This window comes from Globicephala melas, chromosome 7 (genome assembly GCF_963455315.2).
Source record: "Globicephala melas chromosome 7, mGloMel1.2, whole genome shotgun sequence".
Taxonomy (NCBI): domain Eukaryota; kingdom Metazoa; phylum Chordata; class Mammalia; order Artiodactyla; family Delphinidae; genus Globicephala; species Globicephala melas.
The window spans coordinates 42,840,647-42,860,881 of NC_083320.1; the positions used below are offsets into that span (position 1 = coordinate 42,840,647).

At 41.2% G+C, this 20,235-nt stretch overlaps 1 protein-coding gene across 4 annotated transcripts in view; it reads right to left on the reverse strand.

Annotated features, from left to right (window-relative positions):
- The window catches only part of MYO1B (myosin IB), a 183,189-nt gene that overhangs the window by 62,038 nt on the left and 100,916 nt on the right, over positions 1 to 20,235 (reverse strand). For all 4 annotated transcript variants that reach the window (XM_060302130.1, XM_060302128.1, XM_060302129.1 and 1 more), the window contains exons 5-7: positions 17,741 to 17,845; positions 13,728 to 13,774; positions 8,322 to 8,385 (exon numbers count right to left, since the gene is read on the reverse strand). In XM_060302130.1, coding sequence (XP_060158113.1) covers positions 8,322 to 8,385; positions 13,728 to 13,774; positions 17,741 to 17,845 — 216 coding nt within the window. The remainder of the gene's footprint in view (positions 1 to 8,321; positions 8,386 to 13,727; positions 13,775 to 17,740; positions 17,846 to 20,235) is intronic.

Below are 20,235 nucleotides of genomic sequence, written 5' to 3' on the forward strand. Positions count from 1 at the left end.
CTAGTCTATTTCTTTTTGAAAAAACCCAACATAATCTAACAGCATGAAGCCATATCAAATAATTACTCAAGGTACAGAACATAAATTCAATTCACTATAACGACTTGCCACCTGAACATTTTAATGTGCCCCTGAATTAAGGCAAAGCGAAACGCTGGCACAGCCTTCTCTTCTGCTTTAGATGCTTCTGCTACCACTGACTGCGCCTCTACTAACAAGACTTAATAAAAAGGAGTATAGGATATGCCAGATATTTAGTAGAGAAGAGAGTATAATAGCCTCCGTATATTCCAATGCAGCTATATTCTTGAACCCTCAAGATATAAATTTAAGTTCATATCAAATGTTATATAAATTTAAGTTTTAAGGGAAGAGATAAACCTATTAAGCCATTCTAAAGGGGAAAAGCAATGGGTAGGGACAGAGAAACTCTGGAATCAGAACTTTCCCACCAACTCCACCATGACACTGCCACCTGACTATTAACAGAATCAGACCATCACTGAGGGGTTTTCTTAGTTTTGACTAATTACCAGCTAGTCCACAGCATATACATGTTCCTGGGCACTGGGACACCCTCCCTAGGGCATAAGATATGAAAGAAGTAAAATGTCCATGTTTGCACCTGCTGGAGACGGATGCCTTTTAATAAGCCAAGGAATAAAAGAACAAGTAGTGGTTTGGAAGGGGGAAAAATCACATTACTTTGGAACATAACAGGTGAAGGATTAGGTAGCATGATCAGTTTCTATTTTTTTTTTTTCTTTTTTTGCGGTACGCGGGCCTCTCCCATTGCGGAGCACAGGCTCCGGACGCGCAGGCTCAGCGGCCATGGCTCACAGGCCCAGCCGCTCTGAGGCATGTGGGATCTTCCCGGACCGGGGCACGAACCTGTGTCCCCTGCATCGGCAGGCGGACTCTCAACCACTGCGCCACCAGGGAAGCCCGATCAAAGTTTCTTTACTCTATGTATAATCTCCCTTCCTGAAAAAGAAGAAATGGTCCAAGTTCTTGATTAAGGCTTATGGAAGAATTTGCTTTGTCTCAGTTTTGCCAGTAAGGCCGGAATGACAATGAAAGCCCAAGATGCAGACACGACCGACCCTGCTCCTCTCCAATTGCTCAAAGATACACATTATGAAAAAAGTGTTTGAGTGGCACTGAAGGCTCTTCCAACGGATTTGTGTCCCTTTAATAAAGTGAAATGATACAGTTAGCAATAGTGAAAGGCCTGCAATCTAAGTAACAGCAATTTATCTCCCTTCGGACTCCGCTGTCTTGAAGAAGAAAAAATGTCAAATAACCAATGAGTTACTGGGCATAACTGACGGTAATTTCAGTGGAAAACTTGGATTATGAACTAATGTTTGCTCCTACATTGGAGTATATATTCTAAAATAAACTCTATACTTTTTCTGGAAATACACAACATAATCCTCAAGATTGAGAATTAGGAAGTTTCACTAAAGACAAGCTTTAAAGTAAAAAAAAGATGGCGCAAATGTCTTCTTACAAATCATTCACTGTGCACGTGTATTACAGAAAGCAGAGGTGGGTGTTCACCCCAGTACTCTCTCTCAGCCCGGGTCTCACACAGACCTTTGTCTATCTGCAGGTTACAGGCTTTGAGAGGCCTCAAACACCTGGCGCGCCGTGACAGGACAGTGTTTCCCCTACCTCCACCTCCATGCAGCATTTTCATTTCTAAGAAAGCACCTTAAAGTTTTAAATCAAAAGTCAGAGTCCTGAAGTTACAAATTAGCACCAGTGACAGCTGGACATGTTACATGAAAAGTTGTGAGAGGGTTCCCAGTGTCTGCACATGAAAAATCAACTTGGGCTTTAAAACGCGAAGAAAATTTGCCTTATTATCTACCTAATTAAATGCCATTTTTAAAATCAGGATCCAGTTGCATACATATAGCATTTATGCATTTTCACAACAGACTTTTTTCTAATACAAATTTAAAGTTTATCTAATAATTGGAAAGTAACTTATGTGTGTATCTGAATCTACAATTTGATACCCAACCCTGAAATAAAATTAATGAAATATCTAGTCCATAATATCTTATTATTATACATACAATTCTAATAAACCTTTATTCATTTCTTAATCTGAGGTTAATTTAGACATATTTGAACACCTGATTTCTTCTATAGTATGGGTATATAGTCTTGTTTCATGATAAACATGTAGTCTTTTTTCATGGTAAACATATTTTTGTATAAGAAAGAACACCAAAATAAAATTGAGACAAAGGAAAGCATCTATTTTTATATAAAGCCATCCATTACAGAGTAACAGAATTACTCTTTGAAATTTCAGTTTTATTGCTACAGATACTTCACAACCCATGGTTGATTATTTCTGTCTTCTTTAGGGGTATTAAATGTCAAAGTGCTAAAAAAGCCCAGCCTTGTATTACAAACTAGGTAAATTATCTCAGTTTTTGATGAATTTTGACCCTAAAGAAGACAGCTACTGTTTACTGATGAATAGTCACTAGCTGTTGAGAACTGACTCATGTACAGGTAAGTCCCCAATTCCATATATATACGGATCAGAGTTTCCTTTAGGAAGTGTTATAACATAGCTTTGCTCCCAGTCACCCACCCACTCATCATCAATTAAACCCAAGGTATGATATAAAAGGAAGAACAAAGCTATAAGTCTCAAACAATTTAAAAGGGTAAACTTATATTCCATATGCTACAAAATGGCAGGAATGTGCCATACATAAGGATTAAACAACATGCCCTGAGATAGTCAGCACATAAATTAATTGCATCGTAAATTCAAAAGGAATGTAAAAGAAAAAGAATTCAGAGCAATTTGTTCTACCCTCCACCTTCCCTGTGAGTAAGGTAGGCATTTCTTCCTGCTTTATGATTCCACGTGGGAGGATTTCATGAGATGCACTCCCCAGCTTCTCAGCCCCTTACTCACTCCTCTCCTCAGCAGGAGGAAAGACTCCTCTGAGCAGCGAAGTTGGGAAGAAGAAATGGGCATGCATGTACAGCTCAGCCCCCTCATTCCCCACACTGTGCACAAATTCAGCCCCACTCCCAGGCTGTAAGACAGATGGGGCAACGCGCACAAGGAGAGGCCAGGGGTTGCTCGGTGCTGTCAATGCCTGCCAACCTGCCAAAGGACCACTAGCACACCCTCTTGGGTGATAAACCAAAAGCTGCTTTCTTCAACCTTGCCTCTACAGTAATAAAGTTGCTTCCTCTCCAGCTTATTTCTCATGTGTTTCCAAACTGGGTGGGGAAAGGATATTACCTATTAGACCTCTGTCTCAAGTTATTTTCTGCTGCATAACAAATGCCCCCAAAACTTACCAGCTTAGACCAATACCATTTATTAGCTCATGAGTCTGAGAGTCAGATTTGTAGTTCCTCTGATCTAAGCCAGCTTGGCTGATCTCTGCTGGCAGGTTGGCTGGCAGCTGGCTGATCTAAGGTGCCCTCATTCACACGTCTGCTGGTTTATTCCATGCGCCTCTCATCACCCAGCAGACTAGCCCAGGTTCACGCACATGGTGGTAATGAGCTCCCCAGAGAAGCAAGAGAGGATAAGCCCCAGTAGAGAACCAACTTTCGAGTCTCTCATTGTGCCATGTTTGCAAATTGTTCCATTGACCAAAACAAATCTCATGGCCAAGCCTTAAGTCATTGAGAGGGGACTACCGAAGCATGTGGCAAGCTAAGAAACTATTGTGGTCATTTCTGAAAACAATCTATCAGCTTTAGGTTGTTTAAAATAAAATGGTCACGAATTCTTTTCCCATTCTTCCCACTGAGAGGTGGAATCTACATTCCCCAGCACTGAAACTGAGCAAGCTTGTGCACACATGGACTTAACAGAGTCATAGTGATGCTGTACGATTACCCAGTCTACTCAGGCTTCTTCCTGGTTCTCTTGGAACACTTGCTGTCAGAATGTTCTCTCTTGGAACACTCCCTCTCACAGCCGCCTTGCTTTGAGAAGCCCAAATCACACGAGGCCACACATAGATGGCTCTAGTTAACAGTCTAGCTGAGCTCACCCCTTGAATCATCCCAGCCCAGGAGCCTGACACATGAGCGACAAAGCCTCCAGAGGACTCCAACCCCCCAACTCATGCAAGTTGCCCCCAATCACTAGAGTCTTCCCAGCTGAGGTCCCATATGTCATGGAGACAAGCCAACCCTGCTGAGCTCCATCTGAATTCTTGACCCACAGAATCCAAGAGCATATAACAGGGCCGTTGTTTTACTCCACTAAGTCTGGGGTGGTTTGTTGGCCAGTAATAATAACTGGGCCACACACCAATGTCAACGTTTGCTTTCCTTCATAACCACAGGATTGGGTTACTTCTTTCAAGCTGAACAGAGGCATTAGTAACAGATGGTGCTTGATTACCAATAACTTTGTTTGCCTTTGTGGGATTTAGAAAAAGTATTTTTAAATGATTAACATAGAATATTCAGATAAACTTACCCAATAAAGAAGCAGCTTTATTTCTCAATAAATTTCTCTATGTCAAACTGTGCTTATTGTACATTAGGTACTTATGTGATTATTACTTAGTTAATTCAACAAATATATATTAGAGGTTAGACACTATTTTAGTTGCTATCATTTAGCAATGAACCATACAAACTGAGTCTGTCATTATAGGGTATATATTTGGCTAGGAGCTAGAGACAATCAACAGATAAATATACAATAATGAAAAGAAGCAAACATTTATTGAGTGCTTACTATGTGCCAGGCACTGTTAGATGTTAACGAATTATTTACAACTCATCACAACCCTATGAGATCAGTACTATTATCCTCATTTCAAAGAGAAAGAAATGGAGGCACAGAGAATTAAGTAACTTGTTTTCTTTTTGTTTAGACATTGGCAACCACATGATAAATCACTGACAACTGCATATATAGGATCATGGATATGTCCCAAATAATAAAGCAGGAAAATATAGAGCCTGCCTATATTTAACCAATTCCATCCTCATCTCCAGCATTTACCGAGCACCTGCTGTGTATCAGGTATCACCCTAGGCTCTTGATACACTACCGTGAACAGGACAGCCATGTCTCCCATCCTTACAGTTTACGCAGGTATATGCACATTTGAAATCTTAAGGCTTCTTCTTAGTATATCTCTATGCTATTCTTCTTTTAGGAGATAACATCCCTTGAGACTTGTACCACATTTTCTCCAGTCTAAATTGCCATTTAGTGCCACAACTGTAAGAAAGTATCTGTGACTATTAATAAAAGCAACAGGTTTCCAAACATTTCAAGTTCATAACACTAGATCCAAAATCCTCAAATGTAATTGTATAAATGTTATGAGACCCACACGCATTAACAAAGTAGGAGAAATAGTACCTCACATCAGCCAAACATCTGGATGTATTTCCATGTTTTATCTTCTCTACTTAAGTAAATGTTTGACATTTTCTATTTTTGTAACACTTCTCTCCTAATGATACTCACCTCAGAGATACGTAGCTTTCAAATGAGTTCAAGACTTAGGTTTTACAGCATACCTCTCTTAGAAAGAGAGGAAGAGAGACTAAGTTATTGGGCATTTTTTCCCCACTTCCTGGGTACACAACTGGCTCAAATGATCCTGTGACTTTTTCAAGGTAATAATTACAGCCAACAACGACCTATGCTTTTACTAGGCGGCTGCTGGAAAAGGAAACAAAATAGATGACCTACAAAATGGCAAATCTTGTCTCCTTTTCTGGGTACAAGAAGCTAACTGTTGGCAGCTTGCAGAGAACAAGAGTGGGTTTACCCATTGCTTTATACCCCCTCAAGCCAGCAGGCAGCAGCTCCCCGTGGCCACCTATGAGTCAGTCCTCTCTCTCTATTCGGGGTGAAATTTCCTGCTCTCACCACTAATGTATCCCTTTCCTTTCCAAAGCAAAGGATACTCTAAAATACCAGGGTGTTCCCACTACCACAAATTTCAATATAATTTCATTGTGGGAACAAATGGTAACAAAAACCATATGACGTTCATTCATGATGGTTTTTAATCTTCACTGGAAATGAACTGGGTGTTTACTATTTATTCTCCATGGATACTGCAAGAATTAGAGACAGGAAGACATTTCTGTTTGAAACTTGAAACTTCAAAATGTAAAACCCAAGTTATTTTCTGATACTTAGAATAAAGGCATCCTTAAATATTTTCCTAGAGTCCTCAAGAGTAATACTGGTTCAATCATTCTAGAATGTTCTATAATACAAAGTTAATGTAGCCTCATTTTAAAAATAGTGTATTACTCAAATAATAACTAAATTTAATTTGTCTTGTAAAATGCAAGTGTTATAAAAGTGTTATAAATATGTTTCAGAATAAAAGCTAATCTTTCCTTAAAATGGTGGTCTTAAAACTGAGGCATACCTTTTCCTATACAGCTCTCATCAGCTGCCACATACTGTGAAGGAAGTTTGTGTAACAAACTTGGCAGGGTTATAATCACTTGCTTTTGGTGGTATTATATATGATTCGCATGAGTATTTCTGTTTCCTTATTTGACAGTTAAAACCATTTAACATAAGTAGTACCATCCTAGCCAATTTCACCTCAGATTAAAACTTCCTCTTCAAGACGTTTTTCCAATAATAATACATTTTTACAATACGTATAATCCCAATGGTTAAGAATCCGCCTGCCGTACTTCCCAGGTGGTTCAGTGGTTAAGAATCTGCCTGCCAATGCAGGGGACACGGGTTCGAGCCCTGGTCCGGGAAGATCCCACATGCCACAGAGCAACTAAGCCCGTGTGCCACAACTACTGAGCCTGCACTCTACAGCCCGCGAGCCACAACCACCGAGCCTGCACGCCCAGAGCCCGTGCTCCGCAACAAGAGAAGCCACTGCAATGAGAAGCCTGTGCACCGCAACGAAGAGTAGACCCCACTCGCCACAACTAGAGAAAGCCCGCGTGCAGCAACAAAGACCCAACGCAGCCAAAAAAATAAATAAACTATTTTAAAACTACAAATGGTAGAAATGGGGAACCATGGAATTCATCCAGTTCAATCCTATAGTTTCCAAGATAAAGACTCTAGACCTAGAAGTTTACTCTACGAACTATGATTTTAAAATTTTTTTTAAAAATTCAGCTGCATGGTTTGCCCAAATTCTAAAAACACTCACTTTCAAATGGCATCCCTCTGGTTCTAGTGTTTCTCTGGAAGATCACAGGGGCCACCTGGGGGTCTAGGGGTTCTGGCTGCTCATCTCCTCTTTAACCAGATCAGGCCTCATTTCATCTGTTTCATATTTGGAATAAAATTTCATTTGGAGAAAGAATGCCACTGCTATAGCAAAAAGCAGTGCTTTGGATACCTGAGCCAATTGTTATTTTTTAATCTAGTACAAACTTAGATTTTTTTCATTCCAACAATCCGAACAGCATCTTAGGGTGGTGAAAAGGCCAGGGGAAGCGGTGTGTGTGGAGGGCACGTCAGCAGTGTGGCCCTCAAAAAAAACCAAGAGGATAACCAGGCTGCAGCTTCCCCTGGAGGTGCACTAACCCTGAGTGGTCATCGTATCCTTGCCAAACGAATCAGCTACAGAATCAACAGGAGCAGAGACATCAGGGCGGTGCCACACGCACTGAAGCCCCCAAGCATGGATGAAGGGGCCTTATCTACAACAGATACTGACCACTGTGCCCACTTGAGAAAACTCTGGACCTGGGGCTGTTAAGTAGACCTCACCTGATTTTGTTCATTTTTTCACCTTTGCCGGAGAACATTTCACTTCTACAATCACAAATCATGACTAAAGAAAGCTAATAAATCTGTCTCTACCTAACAGGTGTACGACATTTCAATTTTTTAAACACACTGAAGACAAAATTCTCACAGTAAAATTTGAAGTACAGGTTTTTCTCATTTTATCGGGTAACTGTTACCCCCAAAGTCATTCAATTAAAATCAATTATTATTTATATTTTGTTTTTAACCACAGAGTAATTTTGTTAAAGAAAATAACGGTTGGAGAATCTTTTTTATTACTGGATTGGCTTGAAGACCTATAGGATATAAAATACAGTTGGGCTAATATTTATTTCTTTAGCAGACTTCTAAAAAGTTTTTCAAAGGCAAAGACTTTAAGTGATCTTTTAAAAAGATTTAGAAATTAAATATTATAAAACAATCTGAAATGCATAGGTTAAAAATTTAAGTATAAGAAAAGGAAATGTATTCTTAAACCTATCTCTTAAAGACCCAAGTATCTAAAATATTCTGTTATAAATATATGTTTTACTATTCTGAACTTCTTTAAAATACTCACAGTTACTTATCACTCCTCCCAGGGGATCGCCTTTAAAATCGAATTCAATATCCATATATTTGCCCTGCCAAAGAAAGACTTGGTGAGTTTTCAAGTTCACCTCAAAATATTCAGTCAGTGTATCTTAAAGCACAGCATGATAAGCCCTTTATGTATTTGTTTAAATGTAATTAAGAAAGACACAGTTTACGTAACCATGATGCAAAACAATGTGCCTCCAAAAATAATTCATACTAAATACCCCATTAGCTCAAAGTGAGCATATCTCGTTGCTAATTTAAGAACAGATCTTCTCAGCCATCGTAAGACTTTTGGATACGTTTCAAATTTCTCAAGGACGTGTGTATTCAATTCAAGAATAAAAACCGGGAAAATTAGTATTCCTTGAATAGGCACTAGCTGGCAATATAAATTATTTCATTTTTATAGGCAAAGTATGTTGTAAGCCATGGCTAGACATTCCAAACACACTGGACAGTGGATAAAATGGAAGACTTCAAGTTCTGTTTTTATATCTACTCAAATCAAATGCATGATTATGTGGTGTGACCAACTCAGAATCAAAGGCTCATCATTATTACTTTCTTTGGCTTTTAATCTAGATTATACAGAAATATATAACCCATGTTCATATTACACCTTATAGATGGTACCTTAAACACACAGAAACACACATGGAGTCTTACACTGTGATTTTTAGAGAACGGGTCTGGATTGTCTGGTTAAAGAGTAACAAATATATCAGAATAACCCTGAGAGCTGTTTTTTGTTTGGAAAAGGGTGTGTTGATCTAATAAGTAGTCTTTGGTTTTGTTTCATGTTCTACCTTAGTCAGATCGATGGTTTGTAAATAATTCTCCCAGAGAATTACTTTAATTCTATTTTCAAAATAATGGTAAGGGAGGAGAAACATGATCACATGGCACACAATCAACAATGTAATCTGTGATTTTTTTAGTAGCTCGTGCATGCTCCCCCACCTTCTCCTTCTTCATTGTCACTGGTCATCTGGCCTTTGTAAGTCTTCACTTGCTCATTAAGCAAATGTTTATCAAGCATTTCCTGGACACTAACGTAGGCACAAGGGAAAGCAAGGTATCACTCCTGCCCTCAAGGAATTTACAGTCTTGGGGGGAAATGAAACATAAATGGGACATAACCATGTATAGGGATACATCCTACGGTGGGATCATGGTGCCGTGCGCAAAGAACAGGGGACAGAGGGGGAGGAGGAGATCTGCCCGCGCTTAAAGGCGAAGTAGCAGGAGAAGTCAGGCAGGCAAGGAGGCAAGGGATCAGGAAGGAGCAGGCATAAGCAGTGGCATCCGTGAGGATGGTGGGGCAAGTCAGAGCACATCATGACACCGACATTTTCTCCTGACAGCCAAGTTGTGTCATTAAAAGTTCCTCAACAAGGACACCATGATCAGACTTGCCTCTTTACAAGACCACTCTGGCTAGTGTGGAATGGACTGGAAAAGACCTATCAGATGTAGCTGACAGAGGTGGCAGCAATTAGGGGAGAAACACTGGTGGCTTTACACCAGAATAGCAAAAGAAGAAAGTAAACAGAGTTGAGAGCTACCCAGAGAGTCACGATGACTGGTCATGGTTGGATGGAGAAGGTATGAAAGGAGGGTGTTCAAGAATTTAAAAGTCCAGGAATGTGGCCCAGACAACTGAGTGGATAGCGACACTCTCTAGGATGCGAGGGGACACTGGAGGCAAAGCAGACATGAAGGAGGGAGAAAGAGTAACTTCACAAGACAGTCAGAGGATGACCGTATGAGAGGGGATGATTTTGGTGGCAGGTGGTCCCTGGGCAAAGGAGGCGACAGATCTAGAGTACAGGTGCAGAGAGATAAGTATGAGAAAGGAGTGTGTATACTGATATGGAGACGGGGAGGTGCCAAGGAGCAGGGCTAATTTGGTTGGAGAGCTTGGAAGAGGATGATTTCTGTGAAGCAGGCATAATAGCATCAGCTGAGAGTAAAGGATAGAAGGTTTGAAGAGAGTAGAGCAAACACTGTGGAGAAAGGAAAAGGAAGCTGACTAGGGCTAAACTCCTGCACAACACGGAGAACTCAGGTGATGCCCACACTGATGACTCCCCAAACGCTTGGTTCTGGTCCTGGCACTAGACTACTCACAAATAACCAGCGGCTTCCCACCACCTACAGAATAACGTCTGAGACCCTGACCCTGCTACTCCAGGCCCTCCAGCTGGGGCCCGGACCCACCTTTCCAGCCCTCTGGCCCACAGCTCCGTTCACAGACTCCCTGGTCTGGCCATTAACTCTGGCAAATGAAGGTCCACACTGGTTTCTCTCCTCAGTTTCTCAGGCTGGACTGCCACCTCCTGCTGCCTGCCACCCCATTTTGGCTTCTTTAAATCTTGTGGACCCACTCAGGACTGTCCCCTGCCCCGGACTCCTCCAGCTTCTCTATTCTGAGCTTCCATAACACTTCATCTATACTTTTCATGGGGAACTTACTAGTTTATGTGTTGTGTTATAATTATTTTCAGCCATGTCCATTTTTCCTGACTAGTTTATAAGCTTCTTAAAAACAGGTATTCAGGGCTTCCCCGGTGGCACAGTGGTTGGGAGTCCGCCTGCCGATGCAGGGGACGCGGGTTCGTGCCCCGGTCCGGGAGGATCCCACGTGCCGCGGAGCAGCTGGGCCCGTGAGCCATGGCCGCTGAGCCTGTGCATCCGGAGCCTGTGCTCCGCAACGGGAGAGGCCACAACAGTGAGAGGCCCGCGTACCACAAAAAAAAAAAAAAAAGGTATTCATTCATCAATAAATCAATGTTTTCTGAGTGTCCACTATGGCACCGGCCCTGCTCTAGCTCCTGGGGCCACATCAGAGAACAAGAGGCCGAGGTGCTCGCTTCCTCCGCACCTACTCTCCAGGGCCAATGATGATGTAAACGGGGGAAGGGAGCACATAACTCCAGAGATTGCTGAATGCCTAAAAAAATGAAAATGGGATGAAGTCACAGAGTCTCCAGACGGCATCATGGAAGTGACATCTGAGATAAGACCTAAATGATACGAGACGCCAGCCATAAAAAGATCTGGGGACAGAATGCATGGTGTAGAAGGACCGGCAACAGCAAAGGCCCAAGTCCAGGAAGCACCTGGCACACCTGCCGGGCACAAAGGCCTGTGTGACTGAGGCCCAGGGAGCCGGGGAAGGCTGGGCCGGCCCACCTTGCGTGGGGAGGCTTGGGGGAGCCCGGGCTATATTTTAGGTGCAAGGGGACCACAGAGGCTGTCAGCCGGCAGGGGACGGCAGCGTGTAAAGATCACTCTGGCTACTGGTGGGGAAAAGACTGCAGGCTGCAAGGGCATACGCAGGGAGACCTAAGTTTAACTATGTTTAAAAGAAAACCCGGAGGTTTCAAACAAATGAATGAATTGTGTGTGTGTTTCTATTCTTACTGAATGAGAGGAGTGGTAATGAGATTTTCCAGACCCTAGAGCGCTCTCTCCCACACTCTCCAGTGCCCCACTCAGCTCCTGGCACACCGCAGATGCTCAACAAAATCCCCCTCCAAAGTCCTTAGTCGAGAACAGTGATTTTCGAAGCCTTAAACTGTGTTTTCTTTTTTCCCCAAAGCAATGAGTCTCTCTTACTAGAAGCTCAATACGCCAAGTTAAAGTGCTGGGGTGAGGGTCACTGTGAGGCACCTCCATGGGAACAGTGGTCCACACTGTCAGCTACAATGAGGTGCAGGGTCTCCCAGGCTTCTCAGCAAAGAGAGCAAAAAATGTATTCGGAGTTAACCTGTCAAACACAGTTGAAGGAAATGTAATTTCCCTGGAGTCATAAACCTCTGTTATATATACAGTAGTCATTTTAAATATAGTAGAGTCCTACTATAATATTATAACATAGACTCGAGTATACTACTGGTCAAAGTCGCACCCACAAAGCAGAGAAATTACTAAAAACTGGGCATGAAATGATTTAGCCTATAATCAAGTATTAATCTCATATCCTAATACCCGTGTTATGATAGGATTTCTCTGAAGTTACTTAACAAGCCAAAACACCTGCCAAGCCTTTCGCTAGATTTTCCGATGTCTCTAGGTACCAGTGACTCTTTAAGCAATACGGTTTTCTGTATTTTTACGGCCTACAGACTAAATATATTTGCAAGTATTTTTTTTAAAGCATGTGTATATGAGATTTGCCAAGAGCAAAAATAAAATCTCTATCCTATAAAGAAGCTTGATCTATTGGAATTACTTCTATCTGCCCACACTTTGCATCTAATTCTATTTATGTAATGAGATTAGTCATGTTACCACAACAGGAAAAGGCATGGCTCACATCAGTTTTAACAACTTAAGGGGCTAATCCAATGGAAAAAATTCACTGCCTTGGAATTAGGAAACTTAGCCTTCCACTTTCCAATCTATCAAAACGATCTCCACCTGAGGTCATTTGCATGCCTTAAGCACAGGATAACGCCAATGAGAAAAAAGCAAAAAGGGGGCTAAGAGAAGCTGGGGAGTGGAGGTGTGGGGATGCAGGAAGGGTGTCTGGCAGCGAGGCACAGACGATCATCAATAATGGTCCCAAGTAATGTATATGAGAAGACAGCTTATAAACTAAATGATCTTTTATTACGAAATTTATAAAACTGGCTCAACTATAGAAAAAAAGCCATCAATTTCAAAATGCCACCATCACACTCACCATATTTCCCCCAGCTGCCTCCAGGCAGTGTGTGTCCCTGTCAAGACCAGAGGCAGGAAAGAAGGCAGCACAGCTGGGGAGACCCAGGGGCTGATGTGCCAAAGTGTACACTGCAGAGGTGGGAGATGAGGCTGGAAAGGTTTCCACTATGGAAATTAGCATTTTCCAACTCAGCCCGACTCAAAACATCAATTAGCTTCAGTTTTTACTATTCAGTCCTCCCCACACCCCCCATTAGCAGCCAGACTTACTGATTTTACCTCTATAAAGTTTTAGAATACACCTCCATCCTTTCTGGTCCCACTGAAGAACGGACAAGAGCTGTAGCGTATACAAACTTGACACCTAGTTTACCCTTCTTTCTATGGAATTTCTGAGTCTTAATTGACTTCTAAATATCAAAACTCACATTAGTAAAGAGTTACTCTAAACAGCCTCACTGAAATTGCTCATGGAATTTTATGATAGATGACAAGAAAACATGAAAAAAAGATAGCGTGTCACTCCAAGAAGAATTAAAAAGGAAAATTCCAGAAAGCAGAAAAATAGTCCTTATAGAACTTTTAGCCTACGTCTCAATATGGTGTTTCTTATTTTTTAATTGTGTGTATTAAGAAATATTAAACATCTACTGGTTGTTTAAACACACATGAGGTAAATGTTAGTGTTAACACTTATGCTTATACAAATACTTACAAATCTAGAGGAGTTGTCATTCCTTACAGTCTTGGCATTTCCAAATGCTAGTAGGAAAGAAACAGATGTGTGGTCAAGTGACAGAAAACTAATTTCAAGCCAAAAAATAAAACAAATGTAATATCTGACATCCATAAATCCTAGAAATGCAACTTGTAGCAATGACATTTCTGTCCAGAAAATTTCCATAGAAACTACTTAACACGAGTCTTAATAAGCTGCTAAAGCTTCCATGTCTTCTTATAAGTTCACAGAAAGACTCATGCCTATGATTCACAGAAGTTTTTTCAAGTACTACTGTAAACTCAATCCTGTCTAATTCAACACATTTTAACTGTTTTGATAGTAGTCAGCTGAATGGCGAGCAAGCAGGGCTTCTGTGCTCTTCTACCGTTATTAACAATGAATAAGGTTATTTTAGAGATGACTACTTAACATTAACAAAGGTTTTATGAAACTCAGTTGATGAGGTTTTCAGGTGGAAAAAGGCATGAGAAACTTTAAATTGTTTAAGTTCGAAATAAAAGGTATTTAAACGTGATTAAATATATAACTGAAATACAGAAAGAGTAAGAGACTTGGAAACTAACATCATTTCCAATAGGCTAAAAATACCATATAGTTTCATGAGTTTATGTCCATCAGACCTAAGTGAAACTTTCCAGAAAAGAAAAAAAAATCAGCCCACAATGCAAAAATCCAAGTTTGTCCCAATCTTAGCTGCTTCGAGGAGCTAGAATCTCCCACAGGCCGCCCTTTCAAACGAGAGCACCTAAGAACCACAGGACGACACTGCCCCAGGCACAGAATGCTCCTGTTTGACAAAGGTATTTCAGTGTCATGAGGTAAAATGACTGCTTCATCAAGCTTGTGCACAAGAGAGGAGCAAATTAATCTGGGCCTTGGTAGTAGAGGATGTAAGTGGAATAAATGTAAGTCGTATAAGGAGAGGGAATCCCTGCTTGATGCTCTGAAGCCTAGCAGTGCACCTCAAACTTTAACGTGTAAACCAATCACCTGAGGATCTTGGTCAAGTGCACACTTTGGTTCAATGAGTCAAGGGATGGGCATGAAATTCTGCTTCTCTACCAATACCCTCCCACCCCACCCCGAGGCTGTTACTGGGATCCGTGGGCCACACGGCCGCCAGCAAGGACTACAGAGTGATGCACGATGATGCGGCAAACAGAAATGAATCTTTAAATTAAGGGGTCGGGCATCAAATCCCTGGAAGCCGCCACAACTTCATTAAATTAAGATTAGCCTAACAAGAGCTCACATGATTAACAATGGCTAAAAGCTGGTCCAAGTTTTGAAAGCAATCACCTGATCCAGATGTGTAACGCTCACTGCGGGTATTCAGTAGCCAAACCTGCTGTGTTATATTTCACGTTAGCTAGTATTTTTATGTTTTTGATTGTAAAAAAAAAAAACAAAATAGTTGGCTCCTGCTAGTTAAGACAAAATTTAAAGTCAACACAGGGCAAGTTCTTTGATTCAGAGATTCCACTTGGAATGGGTATGGTTTCGTAGGTCCCTGACACCAAATTCTCTCTTTAACAGAAAATAAGCTGAGATGTTATATTAAGTAAGGAAACCTGCACATGGGAAACACTCAAAAAAGGATGCTGAAGAGGTTCACATCCTTATCCTACGTCCACCACCAGCTAAAGGATTTTAATAAATGCAACCTTGATAAGGGTGAGTGTTGACCTAGTCATCATGAAGACCATGACATTTTTCGTGTTTTCACAGGCTAGATCTTTGTGGTGGGTGTCAACAAGCAGGGATGCCAAATTAACTAATTTGCACAGCCCCAAAGTCCAGCACGAGATGCTGACACATAAAGGAGAGTTTATTGTGGCTTGAAGGTCAAGGGCAAGTGAAGGAATTGCTTCAAAAAAACTTTATTCAGGGTGCCATTTGCAAGCCATAAACCATCTTTTCATCAAACAAATCTGAGTTGCACATTACTAAACACAGCTCTAAACACTAAAGTCTTTTACTGTGAGCCACAGAATCAAAAACAAGTGTTCCATTATAGAACACTTGAGACACATTCCTCAATTGTTTTTTTTAAGTTCATTGTTCTAAATGTTCATTTACAGTAGCAGCTCCAGTTAAAAAGTAAAGCATTCCCACAAAAGATAATACATGCCCACAGTAGACATTTCTTCCAGTTCCTGCACTGGGGCCTAGTTTCAAATACCATTGAATAAAGGGCCAGATTCTAATCACAGATGCAAGCTATAGCATTCCACAGTGTTTCTCCTTTAGATCACAGCATTCTTAAAATAAGCATCTATAGAAATATAACACATGTATAGCATCCTAACTAAAAGCAAAAGACAGCAAGCAAAAAGTAAAAGACTGGAATAATAAGATAAAGATAAAACACTTTCTACAATAGCTTCTTTATTTGTTAAGGTCCTGAAGGGGAAGAAAGATCAATAACAATGTGACAGGTGTTCTGGCCTTTGCTTCTCACAAGCAAAGTATTCTCATGAGTTTTATTTCACTGTCTGGAGGATAAAGATGCATGGTGCCTCCTTGTAATAAAGTGGAAGGAGGGACTAGCCTGAGCAACAAAGACAATGGGCAGAGTTCTGTTCCTCCATACTGGGGCGGGGGGGGGGGGGCGGGTCTCCCCCCACAGAGCAGTTCTGCTTTAATCCATGTTAAATCTTGACCTTCCATGACTTCGAACAAAGGGCTGAACCAAACTACTCTTCTAGACCAGAGATTCTGATCAAGGTGGTCTTGATGCCCTCAGGGGACATCTGGCATTGTCTGAAGACATTTTCAATGGTAACAACTAGAGGCAGGGGTGCTATTGGCACCCAGTGGTTAGAGGCCAGGGATACTGCTAAACATCCTACACTTCACAGGACAGCACCCCACAGCAAAGACTTATCCAGTCCAAAATGTCAACAGCACCAAGGTTGAGAAAACTACTCTACCCCAACAACTGTGTTAAATGACAACACTGGTATGCTTACAATATAAAGCAAGGCAAAGGGCTTTCCAGCAATAGGAAGAGGCTTTGAGTTACTGTTTCCAACATAAGGATGGTTTATACTGATGGTTTACGCCAACCTCCATGGCAGAAGGGGACTTCTCTCTGGCTTTGTTTTCTGATGGTATTATGGACTAAATGTTTGTGTCCCTACCCGACCCCACCCCCCAATTCATATTTTGAAGCTCTAACCCCCCAGTGTAATGGTATTTGGAGATGGGGCCTCTGGGAGGTAGGTAATTAGATGAGGCCAGGAGCCAGCGCCCACCTGCCCATCATCCCCCCTCCCCCTCCCATATACACACACAAAGAAGAGGTCATGGGAGCACATAGCAAGATGGCAGCTGCCTACAAGCCGAGGCTTCAGAAGAAGACCTACCTTGCCAGCAGGTGAGCTTATACTTCTGAGCCCCCAGAAGTGTGAGAATATAGATTTCTGTTGTTTAAGCCACCCAATCTATGGTACTGTGTTATGGCAGCCCAAGCTGACTAACAGACACAGATGGCCAACCACAGCATCTGAGCTCTAAAGTCAGGTGTAGGCTTTTTGTAACCCTGAGAAAACTGGTCCTTAAATATTTCTCTGGCATAGCCTTGGTTTCCCTGACAACAGAAATCACCAGCCATGGGTGTTATCCTGAATGATAAAATAGCACTGCCCTCACATTGCTCTCTTCCACCAAGTTTCTCCCAGCTGTCAAGTCAAATGCAAGTATCAGCTGATTATTATTAAGCAAAATGAAAGTAATTCAAATAAAAATTAAAAGGGAGAAAAATGATTGCAACTGGGAGAGCTCCTTTTACACGAGTAAAGCGTTCCCTCCTTCAAGTGCGTGAAGCCAGGAGTTCCTAGGATGCCTCTACCTTTTGCTCAGCAGGTCTGGGCCTGACTCTCCCCCTCCCAGCCCACCTCCCAGCACACCAGGTGCCAGAAGTGCCCGGAAAACTGGATTTACCGTTCCAGTCATACTGACCCAATGTACACAGAAAATCCTACCTTCCAGGACTGGGTTGGACTGTAAAAGCTGTTCTTTGACTTGATTAACTTCTGCTCCTTTTCCACAAACAGCTGCTACGTAGGACATAACAAGCTTGCTGGCCTCTGTGGGTGAAAACAAGCCATATTAATAAATTAAGCAGAAATTTTTTTTCAACTTTCAGGAGAAAAGATTTGGGAGAGAAGGCCCACTAACAGTGTTTTCAAATGACTTCACTCCTGGGAGCAAAGAATGTTTTGGGAACCTTTAAAAATATTCATGCTTTCTATTCAGACATGTCATTGATTCAGATATAACAGGAATTGTGCTTAAAGGTTATCACTGGGTTGCTAAAAAACTGACTGAGTAAACATAGCCAACAAAATCTGAGGAGGACTATCTTCTTAAAGCAATTGTTTCTTAAAAAACGAAAACTAGAGCTACTATATGATCCAGCAATCCCACTCCTTGGCATATATCCGGAGAAAACCATAATTCGAAAAGATACATGTTCACTGCAGCTCTATTTACAATAGCCAAGACATGGAAGTAACCTAAGTGTCCATCGACAGATGAATGCACAAAGAAGATGTGGTATATACAAATAACAGAATACTACTCAGCTATAAAAGAATGAAATAATGCCATCTGCAGCAACATGGATGGACCTAGAGATTATCATACTAAGCGAAGTAAGTCAGACAAAGACAAATATCATATGATATCACTTATATGTGGAATCTTAACAAATGACACAAATGAACTTATTTACAAAACAGAAACAGACGCACACACATAGAAAACAAACTATGGTTACCAAAGGGGAAAGGACGGGAGGGATAAATTTGGGAGCAACAGATACACACTACTATATATAAAATAAACAACAAGGACCTACTGTATAGCACTGGGAACTATACTCAATATTTTGTAATAACCTGTATGGGAAAGAATCTGAAAAAGAATATGTATGTGTGTGTGTATGTGTGTGTGTGTGTGTGTGTGTGTGTGTGTGTGTGTATATATATATATATTTAAGTGAATCACTTTGCTGTACACCTGAAACTAACATAACATTGTAAATTAAACATACTTCAATAAAAAATAAATTTTTTTAAAAAGCAATCATTTATATATAATTACTATATTATACATAGGTGATTCAAGTCAAAATTAACTTGATAACCTGGGTGTCTTTATCAAATGTATTTTTTAAATTTAAAAGAACTGTCCTTCCTCAAAAATAGTTTCTAAATAAAGTTGGTTTGCTTACAATCAGATTAAATTAATTACTCTTCAAATTGATTAAAAAACTAAGCAACTAATCTTAAGGATTTGAATACAAGAAATACAGACCTTCCAGGGCATCTTCTAGTTGTTTTCATAGGCTTCACTCATAGAACAAGTTCCCTGCTAAAAGAAGCAGGCCACCGGAGGCATATGAAGAATTCTTAGCTCAAACTGGTAAGGTGGGCCAAATTTGGTTTTATCCTTCCCCTATTAGTACATGTCTCCTCTTAGCATCTGTTTCCAAGAACCTGATCCTTTTAATACTGAGTTGCAAGGAATGATAATAGATATTCAGAGGAAATGAAGTCTAAAGTCAAATGAATTTTGGGCCACAGTAAGTTAGATGAAGTGAAATAGGTTTCCTTTTAAAATGGCTTCTTAAAGGAGCATGTGCATTGTGGAACTCTGGAAAAAGATGGAGAATGCACCATCTCCCAAACTTATTTGCCATAGAATCTGTTTCTCATTCAACTGTCCTAGTTCTAATGTTCCGTAATCAGGATCTGGGAAATACTCAACTATTAAATGTCAGTAGAATAAAACATGGGCCCAGGTCCAGGCAGTCAAGGCAAGAAAAACCAATCTCCCAAATCTTGCTTTCTTGCAAGTTCTTTGCTCTGGTGCCACTGTCTGAGGGCAGGAAAGCCTTCCCCAGGTGTGAGTGGCAGTAACCCTACCTATGGGTGTAAGGGGACAAACCTCAACGCTGCTCTTTCTCACAGGGAGACCTGCAGGTGACTTCCAGCCCATTTCCCACCACTGAAGAAATAATAAATGAACAGTTGGAACGCGACCTTGGGCGCATTGCCCAACGTGTGCTTCAGGGCCTATATACAGCCCCAAAGCATCACCTAATAACAGGAGCCACAGAGCACCAAGAATCTATGCAGGTCCCATAAAGTTCTCAGGGGAGTGCTAGCAAATATGGTGCAGAAGAAGCAGGCGATCTCATGGAGCTGAGGATTGTGGTGGGATGCTGGGTACTTCTTCAATGGTTGGAGTTAAATCTCCCTCCAGTTTGCTTTCTGGGTAACGAGAATGGGTCCAAGTAGATTCTCTGGTGGTCTGTGATGGCGGATTTCTGCAGTCTCCTTTTAAAGGCTGTAGCTGAGAAACATCAGTCTTTTCATCTTTGCAATACCCTCCCTCCAAAGGGCATAGTCCCTTAACACATCCTCCATTGCGTAAAGTTCCTGAGCTACGTTTTCCAACGTTCTCAGGGTTT